Source organism: Chiroxiphia lanceolata, chromosome 3, assembly GCF_009829145.1.
Source record: "Chiroxiphia lanceolata isolate bChiLan1 chromosome 3, bChiLan1.pri, whole genome shotgun sequence".
Lineage (NCBI taxonomy): Eukaryota > Metazoa > Chordata > Aves > Passeriformes > Pipridae > Chiroxiphia > Chiroxiphia lanceolata.
In genome coordinates this window covers 11,377,543-11,403,176 of record NC_045639.1, presented here as the reverse complement: position 1 = coordinate 11,403,176, position 25,634 = coordinate 11,377,543, and the positions used below count along the sequence as shown (strand labels likewise).

General features: G+C 43.1%; 1 protein-coding gene across 2 annotated transcripts in view; it reads left to right on the top strand.

The window, feature by feature from the left end:
• SPRED2 (sprouty related EVH1 domain containing 2) overlaps window positions 1–25,634 on the top strand; it is a 60,037-nt gene that overhangs the window by 8,348 nt on the left and 26,055 nt on the right. Inside the window, exons 1-3 of one of the 2 annotated variants that reach the window (XM_032681542.1) lie at window positions 16,137–16,334; window positions 16,719–17,043; window positions 24,886–25,063. In XM_032681542.1, the coding sequence (XP_032537433.1) occupies window positions 17,027–17,043; window positions 24,886–25,063 (195 nt within the window). In that variant the 5' untranslated portion in view covers window positions 16,137–16,334; window positions 16,719–17,026. Of the gene's footprint in view, window positions 1–16,136; window positions 16,335–16,718; window positions 17,044–24,885; window positions 25,064–25,634 lie in introns of those variants that run through there. The other variant, XM_032681541.1, reaches the window with a different exon arrangement.

Below are 25,634 nucleotides of genomic sequence, written 5' to 3'. Positions count from 1 at the left end.
CATCTCTCCGTGATTCGTCTGTACTGTGTGGGTGAGGGGGTGAGATCAGAAGTCCAGCGGCTCAGTGGGGTGATTAATGCCCAGTTTTGCCTTAGATGCCCCATGCAGTGGATCCTGATCATGCCAAGCTGAGAAATTCACCCTCCTCTGCTTCCAGGTTGGCTACTGAAGAGCTGCATGGGAGAGCACGTTGCTGAAAGCGGGGGCTAGACCTGCCTTCTACCATCTTCTCTGCGATTTCAGCAATGCTGCTGCCTTATGTGATCACATTTGTTAAAACCCAAGGTGCCTGGTTCCTTAGTGTTGATTTTTTTTTCTTTTAATATTTTTATTTTAATTTTTTAACTTTTATTAAAACCCGTGGTTGCCTCAATGGCAAGGGAGAGCCAGGATAGGCACCCCTGCTAGACCTCAGTGTAAATCCCTGTATTTCAGGAGCTTGTTATGCTCCATGTATTTAAAGTCTGTATGTCTAAATTACACTGATACTTCAGCAGTGTGCTGCCTTTTTTTTTTTTTTTAAATACTAGTGAAATTACAGCAAAAGGTTTATCGCTGGAAATTTATAGTGCTGCCAACATAATTCATCCTTGACTGAAACTTGGCATGGGAGCTGTTAAGCTGGTTGCAGCTCGTCGTTGCTTTACATGTTGTTACTGGATGTATGCAGTTTGGTGGCTGTAAAGATAAAAAGGTTAGGAAATGGTACAGAGTTTTATAAAATAGTAATTATGATATTTGCATTGCTTGAGTGAGGTCGTGTTTTTAAAAAAGGCACCTGGTGTTTAGTTGACCTAGAGGAAGAACTTAGTGAAGAGCTTTTCTCTGTTTAATTACAATTAAACCACTAGAGCTGCTTAAGAGAAAAAAATTCCTTTTTTTTTTTTTTTCCTGTGAAAGTATTTGGCATTTTGTTATAGTAATGCTTCATGAGAGTGTGTTGAATGGCTGGAAAGTTATTAAGCAGTGCTGGAGATGAGCTTCTGCTTGTTGTCTGAAGGAAGTGAAATGTAGAGAGTTAGCTAGGTTGGTTAAAAACAATAAATAAAATAAAATAGTTAAAGGGGGAGTGATAGGAGAGGGGCAGGCTGGTGCAGAGATGAGCTGGAGACTTATGGAGAGCACGATCTCACAAATGCAATGAGGAAGTTCTAGAAATACCCTTTATAAACACTGCATCCTGCAGGAAGAACCTTAAAGCCCAAATAAACCATTTCCCCTTGTGCCTATGTATACATAAACTCCACTGGTTTGAAAGATCTTATCAAATCAGTGATGTGCCTTTTTACAGTAGTTCCTAAAACAAGTTATATGATAAATGTCAGCCTTTTTTGTTTGTTTGTTTTTTGAGCTGTTCATCAGGTTTGTTTATTAGACATTAAAGTCTACGTCTCCCTTGCCCTTCCTCAGAAGTCTTAAATTTTCCCAGGTCAGTCTGTCTGGATAAGTGACCATTTTTGGTTAAAATCCTTCCAAACACAGAGTTGTGCAGATGGGCAGAGTCAGGAGGAAGGTGAGGAAGGTGGGGGATTTTATCCATTCGACTTGATGTGTACATGGAGGAGGATGATCTTCCCCCACCTAAAAGTTAGGATTTTAAGTATATGTGGTATGTGCAGAAATGATTAAGAGACAGCACATAAAGAGGAGCCACAAATATACTTATTTTGATGCCTTGGATTGAACTCTAAAAGAGTCTGTTGGTCCTGGGATTGCCGTGGCCATCTTTGCATGATACCGGGCTGGATGATGTTCAATATGTGTGCTTGCCATACAGTGATGTTTTACCCAAGTCATCTCCTGTGCTCGAACACTAAAAATCTTCTTGCTTTCCTCCAAGATTTATTATTAGATCCCAAAAATGCTCATGTACCCGGAGGCCAAGGTCTAGCCAGGGTCTCCCAGTTTTTGGGTGTGGAGATAGTGTTTGGTGTTCCTGTTCACCTCAGCTGTGCTGATCCTCCCCCAGCGAGCGGTTGAGGAGCCCTTTAAAATCACAGCCTGTGAATGAAAAAAATTATGGCTTAACAAAGTCTGCCACCAACCATTCATTTAGTTTTGGTTCTGCATGCACGCCTTTAAACAAGATTCCTGAAATAAATTTCCAGGGCATGCAAAAAAGCAACCCCCCTTCCCCTTCATTCCAAACCCCCATAAGCAACAAAAAAGACTCTTCCCTAGAGTTGGCAGCTGAATGGACTGTTTTAGAAATGGTGGTCCTAAAGATTCATAAATTGAAACACAGAAAGCCCCATCTGAGGTGTTTTTATCTTGAATATGAGGGTTTGGCTGTGGACCACTGAGATTCTGCAGTGCTTAGTGCCTCTACATTCATGTACTCTATATTTTCTTGTTCAGGAAGGCTCTAAGTGAACTGTAAACTGGGATAATTTGTTGATAAAATTCGCTGTTCTGTACAAAAGTCATGAAAAAATACATTTAGCAGCTTTGTGGCTGGTGGGGGTGTTTTGGTGATTGGGTTTTTTTTCCTCCTTCCCTTTGCTGTATCTCTAAGGAAGCGTGGGCTACCTTTATCAGAGTATTGGTGGAATAGCTTCCCTAGCCTTTCATAAGGTCAAATAAAAAAACAAACAGCCCTCCTTATGGGAAGGAAGGGATGGGGAAAGAAGGGTGTTTGTGTACAGTTTCCCATTCATGTTTTAAAAAGAAAATATATAAACTTCTGGAGTCAGTGCCATGTATCTCATGTGATTATAGGAACTGAGAGTTGGAAGCTTAATTTGCTTTCTCAGTGCTGACTTAAAAGAAAACCAAAGGGGAATAGCAGTGGGCAGGACAGCACTTAGTGCTTTGGGTTTGCCTCTGTTGGCCAAATGCTCTCCACGTTCTGCAGTGATTAAAGCAATAAAATCACAAGGTGCTTTTCTGAATCAGTTCTCATTGGATTACAGATATATCTAAGGTTTCTGTGTTGATTTTGGGTACGATGATACAGGGGGAAATGTGTCCTTTGTTCCAGCACTTAAGTTCTGAGATTTCAGTAAAACACATACCTTTTGTGCAAACTTGATATGAAGAAAAAAAAAAAGCAGTTAAATATTACTAGACTGTTTCCCTCTTCTGCTTATTCTCTGCTGCAGGAATGGGAAGAATAATTTTTCACAAGACCATTTACTGGATTGTGGTTCTACATGAATCTGGTACCTTCCTGAAGATACTCAACTGCAAGTAGCACTTGCCTGTACATGTTTTAAGAAGGAAGAGGTTGCTCTGATTTCTTGAGATATAAATGGTAGAGGTGGGACTAAATATGAGCATCCCTGGTTGGACCTTCTCCCGGTGATCATCTACCTTGGATCACAGGTAGTGAGCCCTGGCTATACCTACTCATGGATATTTAAAGCAGCCAGGTGCTGCCTTTGTCCAGTATTAAAGCAACCCCTGCCTTGTAAGCAAGGGTGGAAAAACCCAGCTGCTTTGGGAGAGGCATCTGGATCTGTTGTCTCTGACCAGTTGTCTGAGGAACAGTTGGAGTCAATATATAACATATGCTGTTTGTTGTGATTAATGATATAAAGGACTCATTAATGGACTTCAGGGATCTAGCTGAAAGCTGCTGATGATGGTTGTAGGGAACATGCCTGTGACTGGAAGAGTTTGTCTCTTCAGATAGTCAACATTAACTGGCCTTCAGCTGAGGACTGAGCATCAAAGACAGATCCTTCACATCATCTCATCTTTTTATGAAAGGGACTGTCCAAATCTTAGCATGCATTAAAAAATACTTGGTAAATAGCTACCAGTGTTACTTTTGAGTGTGCCTAGCACTAGATTTTATTTTTTTTTTGCAGTGTATATTGAAGTAAACATCCCTGCATGTAGTGAGAGCAGCGGGGAGAGAAGGCAAGGATAGGATGGCAGAGAAATTTGTCTTAATTGGTGATAGGTCAGCAGAGAAAACACTTAGGTTTTTGTACTGATTCATTCCAGTTTATGGTTTTATTAGTTGCCATGGTGTGAATTGGGGCCAGTTGGGTCACTCCTTGCTACAGGGGGCACAGGAAGGTCGTGACTGTATTTTTCTTAGGCCAGGAGAAGTGAATCCTCTTTTGTCTGCAGATGGTACCTTCCAGTGTCAGATGTGATGAGTCTTCCTTGGCTTGTCATTCAGAGGTGCGTACCTTACCAGATACAGAACACCTGGCTTTTTTCTTGCCTGTTAAGCCCTATCATGTCTTCCTTTCTGGATTCTGCAGGGTGCAGATGCCCAACAGTGTGGCAGTTGGCTTCTACCTCAACTGCTGGTTCAAGCCCGCATGCCTCGGGTTCATCCTCATCACCTTGCCTGCGTGATGTCACCCAGATGCATGATAACAGTGTATCTTCAGGTGACTTCAGAGGTACAACACCACCAGTTTTGTGCATTTCCTTGGCAGTACTGAATTGCTATGATGCTTCCAAAGGAAAAGCAACTCTGCTTTCTTCCATGAAGTGGTGGGGAGCAGAAGGTCACACCGAACCCCTGTTTACAGAATGGTTCAAGAGAGAGGGGTGCTTTGGGTTTTTGCAAGTTCTTTAATTGAAAAAGGCTCTCAACAATACCCAACCACTCTTTTAAGCTCTCGTTTCCTTAGGTGGATGGAATAAACGTTCAGCCCCTTTCCTCCACTTCTGCATGTGACTTTTGTCAGCAAGAAACTTCTGCTGGTCCCTGAGCTGAGTAAAACTGGCTCCTCAGGGAAGAAAAGGGAAACTCCTTGAGAGAGCACTCTCTAGCGTCAAAATGCCCGGTATAAAAGCACGTTTGTACACTTTGTTACACGAAGGAATTCCTGGCTGTACCCAGCCTTAAGTAAATAGCCGGGGAGAGGCAAGTGAAGCATGACGGATGGCTGTGGTTGGCAAGGAGGGACGTGCAGCGTGGAAGTCCACAGTGCAGAGCAAACAATGAAGGGAGCCGTGCTGCGTTTCACAGAAGTGGTGTTGTGTTAAGAGAAAACTGTCTAGTGCCTAAAGCTCTGCCCAAGAACTCTTGCAAAAAGTACAGAAAATGCAGAAAAGTTTGTTGTGTTTTGTTTTGTCTTTTTGAATCCAGAGGTGAATTTTCCTGTTATGTTGTGCATTTCAAGACACTTGGAAGTTATAAGTCTTCATCAGTGACAGGAAATAACCCACTAGGGTGTTTTGCTGATTAGCTTCGAATTCTGGACAGCAGAAAACTTGGAAAGTTTATGATCTTTTGCTTGAGGATGTATTATATAAGGTCCAGGAAAGTCCTACCTGAGGTGTCCTTACAGCTCCCTGAGTAGAGTTTTCCTTGCATGGCTTCAATGGAATTGTCCCTGGTTGAGCATCTGTTTCAGGCATCTCTGGCTGCATCATTCACAAAGGGGATTTAGAAACTCCTCTGACAGCAAAGGTAAATTTTTAAAACCCAGAGAAAATGTACAACTGGAGAGAGGGGAAAGTGCGGCTTGTTGGAAGGTGCTGCGTTGCAGGGAACATGAATGAGTTTCTTCACTTTATTCAATTAAGGAAAATTGAAAGGACTGTGCTTGTTCACAGCTTGTACATGTTCTTACTGTTTTATATTTAACTTATTCTGAAAACTAGACCTTAAATATGGGGAAGGAAATACCTGAAAGGCTAAAATTCAATCCTTCTATTCATTTTATTTTGGAACGTTTTAAATACAGGAACTTTTTCTTTTGCGACATTGTAGCTTTGTCATTCATGATCTAATTAAATGTTAAATACACTAACCTCTTCTGTGCTTCAGAACAATACTTGCTTTTTCTATGTGCAAACTTCCCTCTGCTGGATGGCCTTAGTTTTGTCAAGAGTGTGTTGTTGGTAGCTCCAAGGCTTATGCAGGCTGTCTCCTCATCTTGTATAGCACAGCAGTCTTGGCTTGTGTTGTCCATGGTTGTGCCTCTAGTTTTGTCAACACTTTTTGGGATTTAGCTCTCCTCTGCATTATGGATCATGCATATATTAGTCTGCTCGTGTCATGGAGCAGGACTGTGGCAGAGTGGATTTTCATTTTACTTTTATATCTTTAGCTAGGCACAGCTGAACGTGTTATTCCTTTTGGCTCAAATTAAACCTTCTTCCCACCTTACAGTGCACTCCCACCCTTGGACTTCCACTGCAAGAGGCATGAGAGACATGCAGAGAAGACCATAGGTTGGCACAAAGTTTCAATTAACTGTTAAGTGTTTTAGCCAGGGATATGATCTAATTAAGCTTGAAGAGCGTGCTTGCCCCAGGTGAATAGAAAGCCTGCCCGAACAAGCATTGTGGCACCGAGCAAGAATTACTCCCTATCAAAGGAAAAACTTAATTTTATCCCTACAAATCTCAATGGGATGTAGCACTTTCAGCAGCCCGTGGATGCAAGTTACTGCCTTGCCAGCTGTTAGCAGGTTGAAGTTAATAAAACCTGCTGTTTGGAAATGGTGTGAGCACTGCTGGGCTCAGCAGAGCCATCCTTGCCCGTTTCACAGCAGGGTTTCAGGAAAGCAAGTGAGGAGCCACGTGGAACTTGCAATGCCACGTGCTTGGCAGAGGGTCACACAGAAGTCCCAAGCGCTATCCAGGAGTGGGATTTTTGAAATAGTGCCTGTACCATCTTCCACACCGGCAACAGCTGGTCGTTATAGGCATGCTGGGCATCTGAGGTCCCTGGCACCAGAGCCCAGACTTCCCCTTGCTGCCTTGGTTGGCATGAGAGTCCACAGTCTGTAAGTGCCATGAAGATTTTTGAAGCTGCTTGACTTTTTTTTTTTTTCCCCCCTGGTGTCATTGGCATGCAAGTACCCATGGATCTCCAAAACTGGTGGATTTACTGGATAAGGCAAAAACATGCCAGCCAGGGCTGTGCAAAGCCAAGAAACCATGAGATGTCCCAGAAAAATAAATGTCCAATATTTTCAGCATCAACTGGCTTACAACTGTCCTGGACCCCATGTGTTCTGTCACCAGGGCTGCCAAAGCTTGAAAACCTGCTTTGGACAAGGCACCCAGCATTTTAATTTGCTTTTGTCTTACTTCATGCTGTTTTTATGTGATTTGAAGGCTGGGACTTGAAGAGCCAGTCTGTGACTTCTGAAAGTATCTCTTGGGTATTGGCAGATGGCGGATGTATCTCTTGGGGATTGACTCTCACCTGATGATCTGCCTGAATGGCAGAAGTCAAAGTTTGGTATTTTTGTGGAAGTACTGTCCAGGTTTTTTTGGTAGCTCATTCCTTCATCTTCATCTAGAGCAAAGAAGGGGTGAAGCCAGATTGTCTGGGTGTCATTTCAAGGTTGAAATGACATTTCTGCGTGGCATTTCAGAGTGCAAAGCTTAGGGAACCTTGGTGAGCACCGTATGCAGGTCCACCTCAAATACTTAATTAGCAAGAGAGCATAAACTTTAACAGTCTTGATAGTGATTTCCTAGAAGCTGGTGCTCAAGGGCTCTGTCTCTGTGTTATTATTATTCCAATTTCTGCTTGTAATTGATGTGAGATGTTTAATTACCAACAATGGTAGTTAACACGAGGAACTACAAGGTGATGTAGAACATTTGGTCTCATAAAACCCTGGTACATTAGGACACTTGAGAGACAAAACCAAAAGATAGCAAAGGTAACAGCTGGTCTGTTGAATGTGCAGCAGTTCATTAAAGGATTTTAATGTAACGTATCACGTGGAGAGGGAATGTGAATTGGCAAAAGGCAGGTACCCACTGTTGACCATACCGTCATAGTCCTACTTGACACAAAACCAGAAGACGTGGTTTGGTATATTCTGTGTCAGACAAAAAGCAAATGCTTAATATTTGATCCAATATATAGATACTTACATATTTGTACAAATGTTCCATGCAGTAAGCATACAAGTAGCATCTACATCTTCATTCCAGTTGCGGTAGAGGTCAAATCCAAGTGGAAAGCTGATTGTACTTGTCTTTTTTTAATGTAGATCATTTCCTCACGATAGTTAACATCCGCTAACTAACGTGGAAATTTAATTATATTTCCTAAACTACGAATGCCCTAGTTCAAAGGCATTGCTTTCAGTGGACAAAAATAATTCAACTATAAATGGTAGTAAAGAGTGAAGTGATGAGGACATATTAGGAGAATAAGTACTTAAACCTTTCTTTCAGGTTAAGTTAAACTTATTTTCTGCATTGATGGCTTTTCATGCTCTGGGAGTTCTGCAGGCAGATGTGAGCATCATTCTGCTTCTAGGTTGGCACTCAGCACATGCACATAGCATTGGCTGCAGTGGGAATTATCTAAATTTCTATTAGGCTTTTGCAGGGAAAAGGTGGAGAAGTTGCTTCAAAAAGATCCTGGGTGAAGATAAATTGATGTGGTGTCCCTGTCTCCTACACTCTCCACCTCCTTTAACAGCAGAAGACCCCTGAGCAGTGCTGTGCCTCAGACTGACTCACTGGAGATAACATAAGACATGACACGAGTGGCAAAACCCTTCATTTCCAACAAGTACTACCTTAATGTTATTACGGTAAATATACCAAAATACGTATCTGGAGGGAGCACCCAGTCCTGTGGCTGTGGGGGGAAATGCAACAGCAAAATAACATGATTTATTGGCGTCACGGACAGAACACTGTCCATGCAAGAACTTGTAATGACTTCAGATGGGGTGAAAACTGAATAACAGTGTTGATTAGGGAGGCAGCAGATCTGTAATGTGCAGGATGGCCTCCTCATCCAACAGCTCTGGGGACCTGGGTGAGGAAAATCTGTGCAGCTGCTTTTGTATAGAGAATAGTGTGACCTGCAGATGGAGGCTTTTGCTGGTATCTTAAGCTTCAGAAAAACAAATATTCCCTCAAAATAACATAAAAAAATAAACTTCCACTTCTTCCTGTTTTTATAGTTCGTTATTTCCTCAGTGTCATGGTTTTGTCTCCAGTACTGTAGATTGTTAATCTTCAGAGGATCAGGACCTTCATAGAAGTATTTCCTGTACATGTTTATCTGTCTTTTTAACAAATTAGTATCTACTTGTTCTCTTCTGAGTTTTCCTACAAATAATAGGAAACCCTCCCCTCAGTAATAAGGCTTTTTTGCTAGGAAAAATATCTTGATGAATCACTGCCAGGGGTTAAAGTACCTTCTTTATGACTTAGTTGATGGCATCCTTTAGGACATCTGCAAGTAGCACCAAATTCCAGAGGTCACTGTCTTTGTGTTGGTTTTGGCAAAGCATTGTTTCAGCTAGACTTCATTTACTTGGTTGTGAGTGCATCTGGAGGTCTCCTGTCCAAGTGTGAGCTGGACTCCTGGAAGAGGGATGCTACTACATCTGGCTTTCTCTTGAGACCGACCACAGATTTCCATCTAATTTATTAGTAAGGTTGAGTGTTAGTCAACAGAGAAGTGCCCATTTTCTACATCCAGCTCTTGTGTTGCCTTGTTATAATGGGATGGAAGCAATCTTTTCAGCCACTACACTACTAACTTTTGTTACTGTTAGCTTATCTCAGCACAGTTTTGAAATATATGCATTAAATGTGTGCATGTAAATGTATTCCTCCTAAAACATGCATGGGCTTGTGTGTTGGATGAGGACTGAACACCCAAATCCTCCATGGACTCGTTACAGCCCAGGCACATCTGGACAGGGTGAAGATGGGAGAAATGTGATTTCTCCCATCTCAGAATTGACAGTATGCATCATCCGTGCATTTCCAAGGGAGAGCACTGGATTTGGATGAGTAACTGGCTTTCCCCCTCAGCTTTCTATTTCGAATGGAGCTGTCATCATCTGACTCTGTCACTGAATCCGTTGGAGCTGGGCCTGTAACTTGGTGCTCGTTCTGGCACTGCCTTGGATTTCTGTGGTGGGATGCACTGGATTGCATTGATATCCCAGAGCATCTTCACAGTGTTGGCCTGGTAGCTTCCAGGGCTGTCCTTGCAGTGGAGGAAGCACAGTTTGGGCACCGGCCTCCTCATGGTACTAACATTAATAAAAAGGCATCCCTGGATGAAGAAGCAACTTGCAGATCCTTGCCCCACCTTGCAGATTAATATTGAAAATAGCACTTCATTCGCCTCAGAGAGTCTTGGATGAGGGGGTTTATTTGATGGGTTTTTTTCAGACATCTTGTCAACTTGTGATTTCCCATCATGGTGAGAACTGTTTAGCAAAGCTTGTATTCATCTTGCTTTTGGGCAACTCATGCATGTCTCTCCCTTAGGAGGCCAAAAAGCTGCAAAGCCATCGCTCTTTCCTCTGAACATTAATTTCTAGTGCAAAAGAAGGCCTTGCAGGGCAGTCTTGACATGTCAGTCTTTCACTACTGTCTTGTCTGGGAGCCAAAACATCACAGTGGAGTGCTGGGCATGGAGCTGCCCTCCCTTTGCACAAATGCAACAAAGACCCATCTAAAGACCAAGACTCTTCCTTGCTGTAATTTCTCTTTCTGCAAGACATTAGTGGACCTAGTGGCAGAGGCAGGCAAATCCTAAGCAAGGAAGTCAGACTTATAACTGGATCAAACTGCCTTGAGGAAAAAGAAAACCAAGTTTGTAGATGGGGCATCAAAGGATAAGTGTGCATCTCCTGTCAATTTTGTGACCTTGATAAACAGGAATTAAAACTCTAGTTAAATCTGAGTTTGAGGGGAGAAGGAAAAAAAAAGAAGCCATTTTGGACTGAGATAAACACTTGTGGTTTCATTATCATCTGCTGAACATGCGTGGAGTGGTTGTAACAGAGCTTGAGACAGCAAAAAAACAATGGGAAGTTAGGAAAAAAATCAAGGTATATCTTCTTCTTCCCATGTAGACATTACTGTAATAATTTACTGGAATTGGGCAATGGTATAGATGGGGCTTTACACAAAGAGAAAAGGTAAATGCTTTCCTCTCACAGATCTTCCACAAGAAGATAATGTTGCTTTTCTTCAGTATTCAGTTTTTGATGTTTTTAAACAGTGTTGTCGCCCATTAAATGGGACTTGCATAAGTTCTTGCTTAGCAGTTTTTTTGGCCTTATATGGGGAATCGATGTTATGGTATTCCAGGAGATTTGAGATGGCAGCTCTCAGCTGATACTGAGTGCACCAAAAACCCTGATGGGTACAGGATGAGAAGCTCCTTCACCATCTTTGGTGCTAAAAGGAAAGACCATGGGAGGCTTCAACCTCCTTCAGGTGGCAGAGGACTCCAGCTGTCACTATACTGAACCTTTTTGGAAGGAATTGGTGTGAGAACATGAATGTGCAGCATGTTGAATAACTCATCTGATATATAACTTACCTGCCAGAATGAGAATACAGGATGACCCCAAGATGATCCCCTGACTGATTTCTCTGCAAGCAAAATGGCTCTTGCCAGCGATATGTTCAGCAGGCACTTTGCACCACCACGTCTTTTAGCATTTAAAAGATCTGCCTGTTAAAGCAGATCTCAGGAAATACAAGCTGTTAAATGCATGTGACACTGTTGTGACCGGGCGAAGGACAGTGGTAGGAGGAGAGGCACAGGCACGCAACTGCCAGCATTTTGAGGAAGCGCTTGTTTGTTTGTCCTTTTTTTCCACAGCCCTCCGGCTTTCCAGGGGAAGCGACGGCAGAGATGTAAACAGGAAAGCTGGCTGCAGGGAGAACAAAGTAGAGGTTAGGAGATGCACACGGTTGGCCAGAGGAAACCAAAGGTATTGGTGCTGCCTGCTAGAGGACTTAATAAAATCGGAGAGCTAGGAAATAGAATCGTAGAACCATAGAACGGTTTGGGTTGTAAGGAACCTTGAAGTTTACCCAGTTCCAAAGCCCCTCCCATGGGCAGGGACACCTTCCACTAGACCAGGTTGCTCAAAGTTCCATCCAACCTGACCTTGGACACTTCCAGGGATGGGGCATGGGGCATCCACATCTTCTCTTGGCAACCTGTACCAGTGTCTCACCACCCTCTGAGTAAGAATTTATTCCTAATGTCTAATCTAAACCTACCCTCATTCATCTTTAAAGCCGTTCCCCCCTTGTCTTATCACTGCACGCCCTTGTAAAAATAGTTAATGCTGGATGTCCCAATCCAGGGCAGGCATGGTGAAGCTTGCAGTGCTCCATACAGGAGGGAAAGCCTGCCCTGTGTTGTCTTCTGTGCTCTGATGAAAGCAGACTGTGAGGATCACTGTCATAAATGAGCAATAATTCCCACGCTACTAAAAATGAAAATAGACTCGTAAGTGGTAACCATCTTCCTTTAAGTCTATAAAGTAGCAAATTGTTCCCAAGAGCACTGGAAAGAGCTGGACAAGGTACATTTTAAGGGCAGGATAATGTTTTACACTGGCAGGAGAAGCAGAGTGATCCTGGAAATTGAAACTGGTTAGCTGAAGTCAGGCCCCAGCAAAACAGGGAGCTTGCTGACAGGAGGCGCAGTCAGCATCAGATTGAGAGTATGAACTTGGAACTGGTCAACATGGTTTTATGGGAGTTCTCAGTGATTTTAGAAATGTAGGTGGATAAAGGTTATCATATCGTGGTGCTTGCTTCTTCGTCTGCTTTTGCAGGTGCTTCTGGCATGGAGTGTGGAGTCCTGGCATGGGGACTTTGCAAAAGAAATAACCAGCCCTCAAAGAGCAGTAAAGATGATTGGAAATCTAGAAGGAAGAAATTGGAGAAGACAAGAAACTGGATATATGTTGTCTAGGATGTGCATAATTAGTCTGAGAACACTTGCATGGTAAAAAAAGAGAAAGCAAAGATGCAGTGGTTAAAAGATTCCCACGTGAAGTACTTCGACTTTGAGCTAAGTATTAAAGTGCAAAAAAGGGGAGGAGGAAGGCCTTGCTTTTTCAATTTTTTTTGTTTTTTATCAGTTTTCTATTAGGGAAATGAAAGTTTGCAGTGTGCCCTATGATGATCGAGTCCATGTCACACAAGTAAAGCAAAGTACAGGGTTAGATTTCCTGGAGTATATTACAACTGTTTGTCCAGGTATCAATTAGGAGCCGTGGAGGAAGGGTTTAATTAGAAGAAAAGCACATGAGGCTTTTCCGGCACAGAGGAGCTCGATGCATGTCATTTGTGTAACCTCTTTTCTGGTCATGGATGTTTATTTGGAGTCAAGTAAGACGCTCTGAGCGCTCTCCTTTGATCTCTGTGCAGGAAAATTAAATCCATATGGCCTCCACCCGGAGCCTTTTTGCGTCCTGGCTGGAAATACCATCTATGCTGGGGTCATTTTTTTGTTGTCATCCATATGTACAAAGGTCCATTCATCCGTGAGAATGACATGGAAAATAAGGAAAACATGGATAATGATATGTAGGGAGGAGCATTTCAGTGCTCCCAGAATGTTCAGAAGCCCCAAGCACATCATAAAATGTTTGAGTCCTTCCTAAGGATCTATTTTTGTGCCCTTTTTCCTATTTTTGCCATACTTCCTGTTCTTCCCTACAACACAATTCTTAATGAACGCTATATTCAAGGCAACTTTGTAGGCAACAAGGACAACATGATTGCAGTGGGTGTCTCTGAAGTGCTAGGCATAAAGCTACACTGGCCGTGTCTATAAAATCTTTTGTTTGGGTTTGTTGTTTGTTTGGTTGTTGTTTTTTTGGGGGGCCGTTTTTTTAGTTAAAACAAAAATGGAGAAAAGCGACCTTCTTTACCTCTCACAAGGCACGGTAAGCAATGTTTAAGCAGTATTCTGTAGATAATCTTGAATGCTACACCTAAGATAGGTTGCGTGGTGTTCCCAGATGATGAGTCATGACAAGTTTATGTCCCCCATATGGACCTGGGACTGCAGATACTCAGAAACCCTACACTGCACTGAAATTATGTGCTGAAACATCTTTTTGCCTGGTTCACAAGCTGTCAGGCTTGGTCCCATGCACCGTGTTAATGTTGTACTGCAGAAGTTCAGCCCATTAATATGACTGGTATTATCAAGGTGACTGGATTTCTTTCTCCTCACAAGTAATCCATCAGCCTCAGTGAAAACGGGCTCCTCTCGCTCCGACCACAGTCTCAGCTCTTTGAACCATGCTTGCAGTTGGCAGGTGGGCAGCAAAAGGCAGATCCACCACCTTGTTGGCTCTCCAGTTGCAATGTTTGCTTTGGATTTCTAACAGCAAAACCCCATAGCAGTGTGCACCTCTCTGGGAAATGGGGGAAGTGTTTGTGTGTTGGCACAGCCACTCACCAGTCCAAGGTAGGAATCGCAGGAAAGCTTTAGAGGATATTTCACTGTAGCACTGAGCTAGTAGGGATGGGTGTGCAATCTGCTGGATGGTGTAGTATTTGAAGGGAAAAATAGTATTTACTATTATAATAATAATTAAAGAAAAAAGTGTAGCAGCATTGCCAACACTGGAGCTGAGGTTTGCTAGCTTAGACTTTATGTTAAAGAACATGTGCAAAGGTGAGAACCCAACCAGTGATTCAGCTAATGCTGGTCCGGTGACTTGATACTTGCTTCCCTTCAGAGAAAACCCTTGGGAGCAGGGCTTGAAGCCACCTGAATGAAGTGATGGTTCTTCTTCTTGACTGATGCAACAGCTTCTCAGTGTAGACAGGAGACATCGCTATGGATTGAGCATGCTGTAACATTTGTAACAGAGAGCTTTTCTCTGTCTTGCATTTTCACATGCAGAGTGTTTCTCCCTACCTGCTCCTGACCCTGGGCAGATCAGCAAATAGACACCTTTGCAGAGAATACCCAGGTCATGGATCAACCCAGCCCTGTGAGCTGAGAGCTGTCCCGCAGCAGCTGTGAGACCGTGTTCCCTGTACAGTGTGATGGCTTTTCCGTGTAATGTGTAATGCTGGAATTGTGTTTGTTACACTGCTTCTCCATAAAAACCTTCTCATAGTCCCGAGTCTCTCCATGTGCTAAGCCTTGAGTTTCTAGGAGGACCAGTGGCAGGATGGTCTGCAGAGCAGTAGAAAGGCGAGAAAACAGGGAAGCTTTGGGGAGACGTAACCACTCAAGATTAGTGTTTCAAAAACATGATTACAACACAACTTATTCAAAGACAGTTTTGTCTTAACACAGGGAGGTTAATTTCATCTTCTGTCCCTTGGGAGAAAAGCTTTAGAAACTGGACTTGCAGCAAAAAGTGCCAGGCAGCTTTTTTTAATTTTTTTTCTGGCAGATGTTGCCTTGGACTTTTGTACTGAGTTCTTGCTGGAGACAGCTGAGAACAGAGCTGATGGCTGCTGCTTTAAGCATTTGATGGTAGAAGCAGGGCTGCTGCAGAGCTTGAAGAAGAAAGTGAGGCAGCAAATTTTAGTAGAACTGAATAGGATGAGAAGTGGACTGGGGATGTGCAATTAAAACTTAAAAAAAACCAAACACATGTTTTTTTAATTGCTTGCATACCGTGGTACTCTGACTAAAGAGGTACCCATCAGCTGAAAATGCACCACTACCAACACAGTACTCTTTTCCCATTAAATTAAAGACCCTTTTATGTTCTATTTTGAAATACAGTACACGCAGCTGTCACCTGATACCACTATAACAAACTTAACATGCTGCCTGTTGCCTTCAGCATGGCTTTAGAGTGTAGCTTGATTCCACTGTCATGACACAGTCCAGCCAAGCTGCAAATAGGTGCCTGTAGCTACACCTACACAAGTGCTCACTGGGTGCTGGAGAGAAGCAGTGAATAAATGCTGGTGACTCTGAATGTCATAGAATCATAAAATAGTTTGGAATGGAAGGGACCTTTAAAGGCCATCTAGTCCAGCCCCCTCAGCTGTCCTCAACGTCCGCTGTGCAGCCCGGTGTCTACGCATTGAAGCTGGGTTCAAGCCTTGTTGATCTCAGGCTCAGCATTTCTGTGGTCCAAGCTTGAAGTTTTCAAGAGCGTATGTGGTTTTAGGTTACTGTGTCTCCAAGGTGGGGGTGCACCTTTCCTAAAGGATGTTTTCAGGTGTTCGCCATTCTCCGTCTTGGGGAAAAATGTAATTTTTGCTCCAAATCAGGGTTAAAACAGATTGAAGTAAGGCAGAAGCAGCTGAGCCTGGAAACACTTCAGTTAACTTTCTTCTTCCCTCCTGCCTAATCATCAGCATAGATTAGTTCAGAAACTGGACAAGTATTTTTAGAAACTGCTTTCAGAGCCCCAGTGTCACAATTTTTATTCTTGTCATTGGTGCCGAAGCAGCTCTTGAGCAACATTTCTGCTTTAATGAGAGGGTGTTTAGGGATGATCATAGAACTTGGGGGGACATACACAACACACTGGCTGAGCTCTGAAGAGATCCAGCGGTTAGGAAAGTTTCTGAGCTGCAATGGAGCACTTTGAGATCAACTGTCCAAAATTAAGCTCCTGTGTAGGGATGTCGCTGTGTTGGCGCTTCAGTAGCGTGGGCTGCCTCCAAAGGTATGGTACACAAGGATCCGTAGCTGATACTTAGAAATACCAACCTGTTGCAAGCTGGAAATATTTAAAATCCCATTAAAACTTGCGATGGAGACAGACACCTTGGGAGGCTGAGTGCTTCCTCTGGGCCTGTTGAGTTGCTTGGAGCCTTGGTCCCAAGCGCTGTGCTAGCAGCTTTGGGGGAATTAAAGTGCTGACGGGTTTACCAGAGGATGTGACACCTGCGTTCAACTTTGGACCTGTTTGTAGTCCTGGGTGAGCGAGTGCCGCGCCTGCCGGGCTGGTGCAACCTCCGGGCAGCACGTTCGCCCTGTCAGCTGCTGCTGAACACCCCCCTTATGGGTTTATGGGGGTTGTATCATAATCATTTTATTTTTTTTCCAGCCTATAACCGGGGTGGGGAAGCGAGGATCTTTGGTCGATGCGTGCGCTTGTGCTCTTCGAGCCGGGAGGATATTGCGAATGAGTAATGGTCCGGCTGGGGCTGTAATGTGCAGAATACCTCTGGGATGACTCACCCGGTACAATGCAGCACATCCCTCAAGGAGACTGAATCACGCATGGGGGGAAGCCGCTTCCTCGCCCAGCAGCAGCCAGCTGGGACACTGGGACGTGGGGTAGCCAGTGCCACGGGAGGCTGGCGGTGGCAATGATGGTAAAACGGAGCAAAGAGGGTGTAAAATGTAGAGGAAATGGCATCCCCCGGCAGGTAAGTGTGTGTTCTGCCTGGATATAGTTTCATATTTTTTTTCTCTTGGGTTGGTGGTTTTTTTTTTCTCCGCCTTCCCCCATCTGCCCCCACAGCCCTTCTGAATGTTGTCTAAATCAGCATATGATTTATCAGTGAATATGTAAGACTACTTCTGTGAAACACTGCCTTTCATTTCTGGTTACACATCTTTTTCTTTTTTTTTTTCAGAAGTAATGATTTAGCATGCACCCTCTCTTAAATACAGAGAGGAAAATAGATGCTCCCTGGGAAGCTGCTTCCCTTGATGTCCCTCTCCATGGACACTTGATGAAGTAGGAGATTTAAAGAGAGGTGGAAGGCAAAGTCAATGTGCATGCTGGTTTTGATGTAGCTAAGAATGTATTTTTTTTTTTTAAGTTCATTTATCTGGCAAAAGATAAAAACCCTTTAGCTTTAAACCACAGTTATCCTGCTTACTCCCTCACCCCTCCTCTGGTACAGATTCAGCTGGAATTGAGTCACAGAATTTATTTTTTTTTATATTTGCAAAATATTGTCTACCCTTTGTAGTTGTAACATACGTGTCATGGAGGATGTTTACAAAGGGATAAATAAAGTAGTCTCCACTGATCAAAATGGAGGATAGTGGGGGGAAATTCAGTTGCTTTGGGTGAGCAGTTTCTGGATTTTTTTCTTTCCTTTGTGAACTTTGAGTTTTCAGAAAGACTGTGTCTATGTTGGTGTGGATACATAATTATTTTTATGGAATACAGTTGCTGTGCTTGTTAGGTAGCTTAGGATAGCACTAACAGTGTTTAAGGTCAGTGTAGGTTAGAAAAAAAATTAGGGTAGAACTTGGTTGTGACTTTTTTTTTGAGGGGGGGGGGAATCAATTCAGGATGCAGATCTTATGGATCTACCTGTTTGGCTGGCTAAACTTTTATGTGATTTTTGCTTATCTTACATGTGATATAAAACAAATACCATCTGTCATGCAACAACAACTTCCGTTCTCATTACAGTAAATGATAGTACTAATTAGCTTCCTTGTAATCTGTTAATATTTCATACTCTTGCACAAAAATAGGAGGACTTAAGTGTGCAACCCTTGCCAGTACTGCACAAGCTGCAGGCCAAATTATTCAAATGTATTGTGTTATTTAACTGATTTCTTTTTTGTGTTTTGCTGTCACTTATAATTTTTCAAGACATGCCACCATATGCAGCTATAGCTGTTTATTGCAAAACTGACCCATTAGACAAATTCAAAGAAAACTTTTTTTTTACAGATTTCATTAAATGGTTCTGTTTTCATTAAAATTTCGCTAACGTTTTCATTAAAATAAATGAAATAAGATTTCATTAAAAGTTCTGTTGTGAGTGTGTGTGTGCCACTGATGTCACATCCGTCTTATAGGAAAAAAACCCAACTTTTTGGGCCTTTTTATGGCAAGATTTGCTGTGGATTTTGATACCTCTAACACAGTTTCAACAACATGTTACATAGATGCTTCTGTACAGACAAAACTCATAAATTAACCTGCCCTGATGCTGTTAGACTTTCTTTTTAATTCAATATTGTTTGCATAATAAGCTGATTTCTGGGAGACTGCTTAATTCCGTGCACTTGAGCTGCATCAATGGATCTTTGCTTGCCCATCAGCATTCTTGCAAGGCAGCTTTTTTCCCTAAAAGCTGCTTGCCAGTTTGTTTGAGGTTTTGCCCATGTGTACAGCACTTTGTGGGGATCATCAGGCAAGTCTGGCGCAGGAGAGGCTGAAAGGTGGATTTAGTCCATGCAGGACTACATTGTATGTATTTATATGTATATATGTATGTATTTCAAAAATGAGTTTTCATGTACTTCCTGGAAGCATCTGAAATAATTATGGGATTATGAAATCCCATTTGAGCTGGTTAGAATAGAGCTGCTTCTCGTAAACTCAATAAAATCAGCCTTAAATGTTGAACACACGTTTTTGTGAAAGGATTCCTTTGTTCCTCTCTGCCTCGGTATTTAAGGGAGATGTGGAGGCGGGTGGCTGGGTTGTTGCAGGTGTCTTGGTTTTTTGAGAAGTCCTTTTTCTTCGTGAAAAAAACCCCAAACAAAACTGCTATTAATTTTTCCTATGAAGGATTTTTGGATGCGCTGAAGTGCTTGAAGCAAACCCAGGCTTGCTGAGCACTGGCTGTGGAGGACCTGACCCCTCTTTGGGGCTGCTCTTGACCAGCATCTCTGGAGCAAGGAATGTGGAGACTGACCTGTCTTGTGTTTACTTTGACTGTGTGGAAATTAAAATTTCCCAGATGCCTTTTTATTTTGATGGTATTAGATTTGAAAGACAGAAAAATACAGATTGCAAATTTGTGATACTGAAGTTGGGTTACAAATAGTAACCCAACTTCAGTTGGGTTTTGTGTTCTGGTATGGTGCAGAAGTGAGGGCAAGGACCAGAGAGGCACAGGTGGCTTTTTTTTCATGGTGAAACTTACTGAAAGAGTTTCAAACCTGCTGAAAATTCAACTGGTATGGAAATATCAACTTTATTTTGCTATAGCTGCATGCACTCAGAAGTTTGCTTTCCAACAAATTGGTAAATTAGGTTTTGAAGGAGAAAATGCTGGTTGTAATCTTCAGATATTTCACTCTTGCTGGAAGGTTCACAAACCAAACGTCAGATCAAGAACGTGTGACTCCAAAAATAGCAATTTTTCACGTCTTCCACCAAAATGTCACTGCTTTCTGGCTGTGGGATGAACTGCAAAGAGGAATGCTCACAATATAATTTGCAGCAATCACCTGGGCGGAATGGGATGGCTTTAACTCCAGCTGCCAGAGCTGCTGGGGCAGGGAAAATACCTGGCATTGCGAAATACATCCAGCTCAGCCAGAAACAGGTTATGCCCCAGTGATCGTAAAGTTATGTTTGCATGGATCCAAATAGTTTGAATTGTGTTTATGTGCCCAGTTCAGCTGAACAGCTTGACCTCTGCTGCTGTTGAATTAGCAGCCTCCTGCTGTCCTTTTGGCTCTTCCCTGAAACCTGGGATCTGGGAATGTCAATGCATTTGTTAAAAGACAGCAGACCATAATTTTGAAACGCATTGGATGCAATTACCTTTCTGTCTGAGACCTGAATCTCTCCTGGTCTTGTAGGCTGCAGAGTTGGGAAGGGAGGAAAATACTGAAGTACCTTATGGCTACATTAGCAAGGAAGTTTATAAGCTTATATTTTGGTCAAGTAGCTTGACTGGAGGAAAAAACATTATTGCATTATGGAATGTGTCTGGGAAGTGGTTTAGATGCTAAGTGTGACTCAACAAAGAATAGTAAATGTGGTGGGTTGGTCTACTTTTTTTTTCCCTTGGGATTTTTAGACGTCTCACATGGTATTTGCAGTTGCTGCGTTGGAAGCAAAGTGGAAAAGAAGAGCAGCAGGTGGAAGGGAGCTGTCTACTTTGACCTTCCTTTTACAAAGGCACTGGTGAGACTAAAGCCTTAACTAGCAAGTGAATTATTTGGTGTTTAGTCCTGGATGCAGGATAGCAGTCATAAGCCCACATTGAGCACACAAGGCAGCTCAGGGCTTTGTCCCCCATTGGTGTTGCTGGAAGTGATGTGGCTCATGTTGGAAAGCGCTGGATGGTGTCAGCCACGTTTGTACATGCTGGGGGAAAGCACTTCTATCAGCCTTAAATGTCACCACTCAGACACACAAATGCTTTGTAAGTTGGGCTGTAGGTAAAACTGGCATTCAGTGATGGCAAAGGTAATCCTCCAGTCATTTCTTGTTTAGGAAAATGCTCAGTGTCCTCCAGAATAGCAATTATACACACAGACACACACACACGGTTTTTTAAATACTTTTATATATATACCCACACCCACAAACTATAATTTTTAAAGAGTTTTCTTTTCCTTCCAAAAAAAACAGAACGTGCTTTTCAGCACTACCTTTACTCCCCAAGTTCATTCTGGTTTTTGTTTTTGTTTTTGTTTTTGTTTTACTAAGGGTGGGGCGGGCAGACAACCTGGAGCAGCCCTGGAACATGCTGGCCAGCTGCCATGCAGCTGGGTAATCCCTTCAGATACTTTCTTCCCAAGCTTTTAAGGCTGTTGAAGACAAATCTGTAGGGTTAAGATAGCAAAGTATTCCATTTAAGAGCATAATTAAGAATAGTTTGCATGAAATGCATAACACGTAGACCATAAACCCGACAGTTAGAGTAGTCTTAAAAGTTTTAAGAAGCCAATAAAACAAGGGGAACTAAGGCTACTGTGGGGTTTTGCTTTAACTGTTTCATTTTTAGCTGTTGGTATCTCATTAATTGTAACAGACCAAATATTTTCACGTACCTCATTAACTGTTTTTCCTGAAAGAAAAGGTGCCATGATAAAAATGCAGGTGTTTCACTGCCTCGGTGCATCATGGTTTCAGCAGTGACATGCACTTGGGATTTGCAGATTGCTCCTTTGCTCCTCAGGATTTTGAATGCCTGGAACCAGCGAGAGCCTTGATGCAGTCGCGTAAAATTAAATAGCAAAGAAAATAAACAGCTTTTACACTAAGGAAGCGAGGTCCTTATATGGACCTGAAATATTTGAGTACCTCCCAAGTATTTATCAACACTGGCATGAGGGAAAGAAGCATTGCCTATTCTAGGCTTGTGGATGGAAGCAGCAGGCAGGATTTAGACAGAAGACTGAAGGAAGCTGTGCATAGCCTTGAAAATTCAACGTGCAGCTTCTGAGTCCTAATCCAGTGATTAAATCAAGATGTCAAGCCCTAAGAACCCTTAACCATCTCCTTTCCTTCAGTCTTTTCTTCCTTTTTCCCCGAGTGCCTGGGCATAGATTGCACTCTGGGAAGCATGTGCCTGTGGCTGGAGCACAGTGAGAGTGGGGACAGGGCTCTGCAGGGAGCCCAGCGTCACTGATGACTTTTGATCCTGCAGGAAAGCGTGCCAAGGGATTACGTTAACAGAGCCAGGGCTCTGCTTGCCCTGCCAAAGGTGAACCCTTCTGCTGGACAAGGCTCTAATAGGGGAACAGAGGGCATCTTGCCATGGTAGGGGGATGGAAACTAGGTTTTCTGGCTTGATATATTTAAGGAGGTAGCTCTCCAGGATGGGAAGAATGCAGTTTATATGGTTTTCTCTTGGCGTGTGGTGGCAGAGTTTGTAAGAGCTACGGGTCACAGTATCAGTGTGGATATGAAGATGAAAACCATATGGCTTTGTGCTTCACCAGGTCATCATTATAATGGGCAGGGACAGTAGTCAGGGCACCTAAATTTAATGTGTAGGCATCCACTAGTATTCAGACATAACTACAAACCTAGAGAATTTACTGAGAGCTGATGGAAACACAAATAATTGGGAGGAATCACAAAGTACTGAGTAGCTGCTACTTGGTTAATTTTCCTTTAAGTGGACTGGTTTTGCAGCAGAGTAACTGAAGGCAGACATTACTTTTGGGACAGCCCAAGGCTCCAACTGCTGCCATAAAAGTGAATGGTAAATCCTACAGGAAGCTATAATGCCAGTGGCAATTTTCAAGTGTGGAAGTAGAAGCAGCAGTTTGTGTGTGGATGACTTTTGCGGGAGGATGGGAGAGAAGGTCGTATTGAGCGGCTCCGACTTCAGAAGAGAGCTAAAAATAAGTCTAGAAAGGATCCTTGGGGAACTGTAGAATGATATAGAAATGTATAGTTGGCTTGCTTTTTTTCTTCATCTGCTAATTGCTAATCCTTGTAGACCATATGGGAAAGGTACAGAGAAGAAAACAAAAACTGTCTTGCGTGGAAGCAGCTCAGTTTTTGCACAGTGGGAAATTAGCTGAGGTATTTTGCTTAATTCTGAGTATCAGGAAGTCAAAGATTAAAGTTGCTATTGTAAAATCTAGAAATGGGTTTTCATTAAAAGATAAAAAGGTAACTGGATCTCTTTATAGACACACTTGCCTTGTTTTCTGTACCAGGATGCTGCTTTAAGGACTCGAGCAAAAATATTCTTAAGAACAAAGTTTCTGTGAATGCCTTGTGTGTGTCAGATGTGGTACCCCATGGGCCACGTATCTGAGTGTGCTGAAAAGCTTTTTATCAGCCAGTGCAAAGTCCTCTGAGCAACAGGGGATGAACTTCAAGCATCTGTGCACTGCCTTCGTTGTGTAGGTGCAGTGAGAAAGTTGGCGTATCCATAAAATAAAGGCGGTGAAGGGAAAATTGCAGCGTGTGCTTGGTGAGATCTCTCTGGCTGCAGAAGGGATGAGCTGTCCCGAAAGATGCTCACTGCTTCCCTTGGTTTGTCCTCAAAACTGCCTTCAGGTAGGATCCATGGGGCTGCTTGCTTAGATGTTAGTTCTGGTCATGTTAGAGAAAGGGAAGCTTGGACTTTAAGTATTAGCACCTGAATTACAAATCTGTTGCAGAAATTATGTCGGAAAACAAGAGGCAGTTCTACCTGGTGCAGGATGAAGAAAGCTACTGCTGCTTGTAACGTTGTACAGGATACTGGTTCTGTTGTCATGTTATACAGGATGCTGGGAAAATGTCCGGATACAGAGCTTCCCTCAGAGAGAAATTTCTTTCCCTAAAGGGTGGTGCCTGTCATTTTGAAGGGCTGCCTCTTGGAGCCCTCTTGGAGCGAGTTGATCTTCCTCCTCCTGGTGAGCTCACCTGGTGGCCTGGAGATGGACACTCCTTGGGCAGTTTTCTTTGTGCATCCTTTTTTTTTGATGTTCTCAGGTTTGAGTGCCCTGCAGCACTTTTGTGGGCGCCAGTGGGTGCCTTGGCAGCTCTGCAGACAACAGTGCCTTGGTTGTGCCTGGCTGACATCCAGCCACACTGTGGTGACCTCCCTGCGAGGGCATCACAGCTGCCAGTGCTGTCCTGAGCATCACTGTGTTAATCCATGTCCAACATGTGATGGGCTGCACTGATTCAGTGGCAGCATCAAGGACCAAAAATCTAATTTGGGTATTGCCCAGCAGTTCTGTGCTGGGGACAACCTGTTTTAGCTCGAGGTCTGTTGCATATTCTGTGCAAGGTGCTTTCTTTTTCTTTTGATTGCGTTCTGTGGTGGCCTTTCTGCTTCTGAGTGACCCTGGTCATGTCCCCAGCAGATGATGGAGTGACTGCTCTGTGGAAAGGGTGGAGCAGGAGGCCTGGGGGAGCAGAGCCACCCACTGTGGGGGCTCTTTTGAGCTCTTGTGGTGGGCATCTGGATTATCCCCAAATCTTAGGTGCTTCCAGAATAGTTTCTTGTGAGGTTGTGACGCTCTACCTTTCAAAGCTCCTTGAAATGCTGTTCAAACTGTTTTAGGGACATGATGTAGTCCTGATGACCTGAGCTGAGATGATTCCCAAGGCTCTGCCAGATGCAAAGGAATTTGAGTGTCATCTTCCAAAACCCACTTCAAGAATTTGATCACAAAAAACTTGAAACACTTTGTTCATGGGTTATTTGAGCTCCACGTGTCCTTCCAGCACTTTGGAGACCTGATGCCCCAATGCATACCCTGTAGAAGGTGGCCTTGGGGTGCTGCCTTGTTCACCCCATTCTCTTGGTCCCTGTCCCGAGCTGCACGAGGGAAAGAGTGTCAGGAACCACAAGTTGTTCAATCTGTGTGTTAATATCTGGAAGCCCAATGGGTTCTTCCCTTGCTGTTTGATGGGTCTCTTTCCTATGGTGGCTTGAGTGGTCCAGGCCATCCGTCACGGAGGTGAACTTCCATCCTGGGCAGGAACTCTCTGTTGGGGTCAGCCCAGCGCCATCTAAATGCCGGCCTCGAGAAAAACACTGCGATGAGACTGTGTGATGCTCACAAAAGGTTCTGTTTTTGTTTTGTTACCATTGCAGTGACAGCTATATTGTGCGAGTCAAAGCTGTGGTTATGACCCGAGATGACTCCAGTGGGGGATGGTTGCCGCAAGAAGGAGGCGGTCTCAGTAGAGTTGGCGTCTGCAAGGTCACGTACCCGGAGGGCAATGGAAGAAGTGGATTTCTAATCCATGGTGAAAGGCAGAAAGACAAACTGGTAATAGACCCTAATTCAACTTTTGTCTGTTCTTATAATGAGAATTATCCCAAATCTATTGCTATTGTATTCTTGTGCAAGTTTTTTTGTTGTTGTTGTTTGTTTGTTTTTTAAAAAACATAAAAAACAGCCATGTGCAAATAACACCAGATTGGACAAAACAAACCTATCCTCATCTAGAATTGCCACCTTTTGCTATCTAGGCTGGCAAGCTGCCACCTGGAAGGAGCAGGTAAATTTGTGACATCCATGTGAAGATCCCCTTTGAATGAAAGAGGGCCTGTGTTGTTTTGGGGGCTTTTTTTTCTTTTTTTTTTTTCTAAGACCTAGTGGGGGTAAGTGAGAAGTGAATTGAAGTGTAAAGAACCCATGAAGCCAGTCACATTGCACTGAGTAATGCAGCGCAAGCCTTTTAAAATGGGCCATGAATTATTTATGCTGCGTGCCGTTCAAGGTTTGAACAAGCTGAGTGAGACTATGAAGACAAGTTGTCTCTTATGAATTGACACACTCAGTTTCTCCTGGTAGCTGTTTATCTAAAAAGGAACTCTCTTCTATCCCTGCACAAATC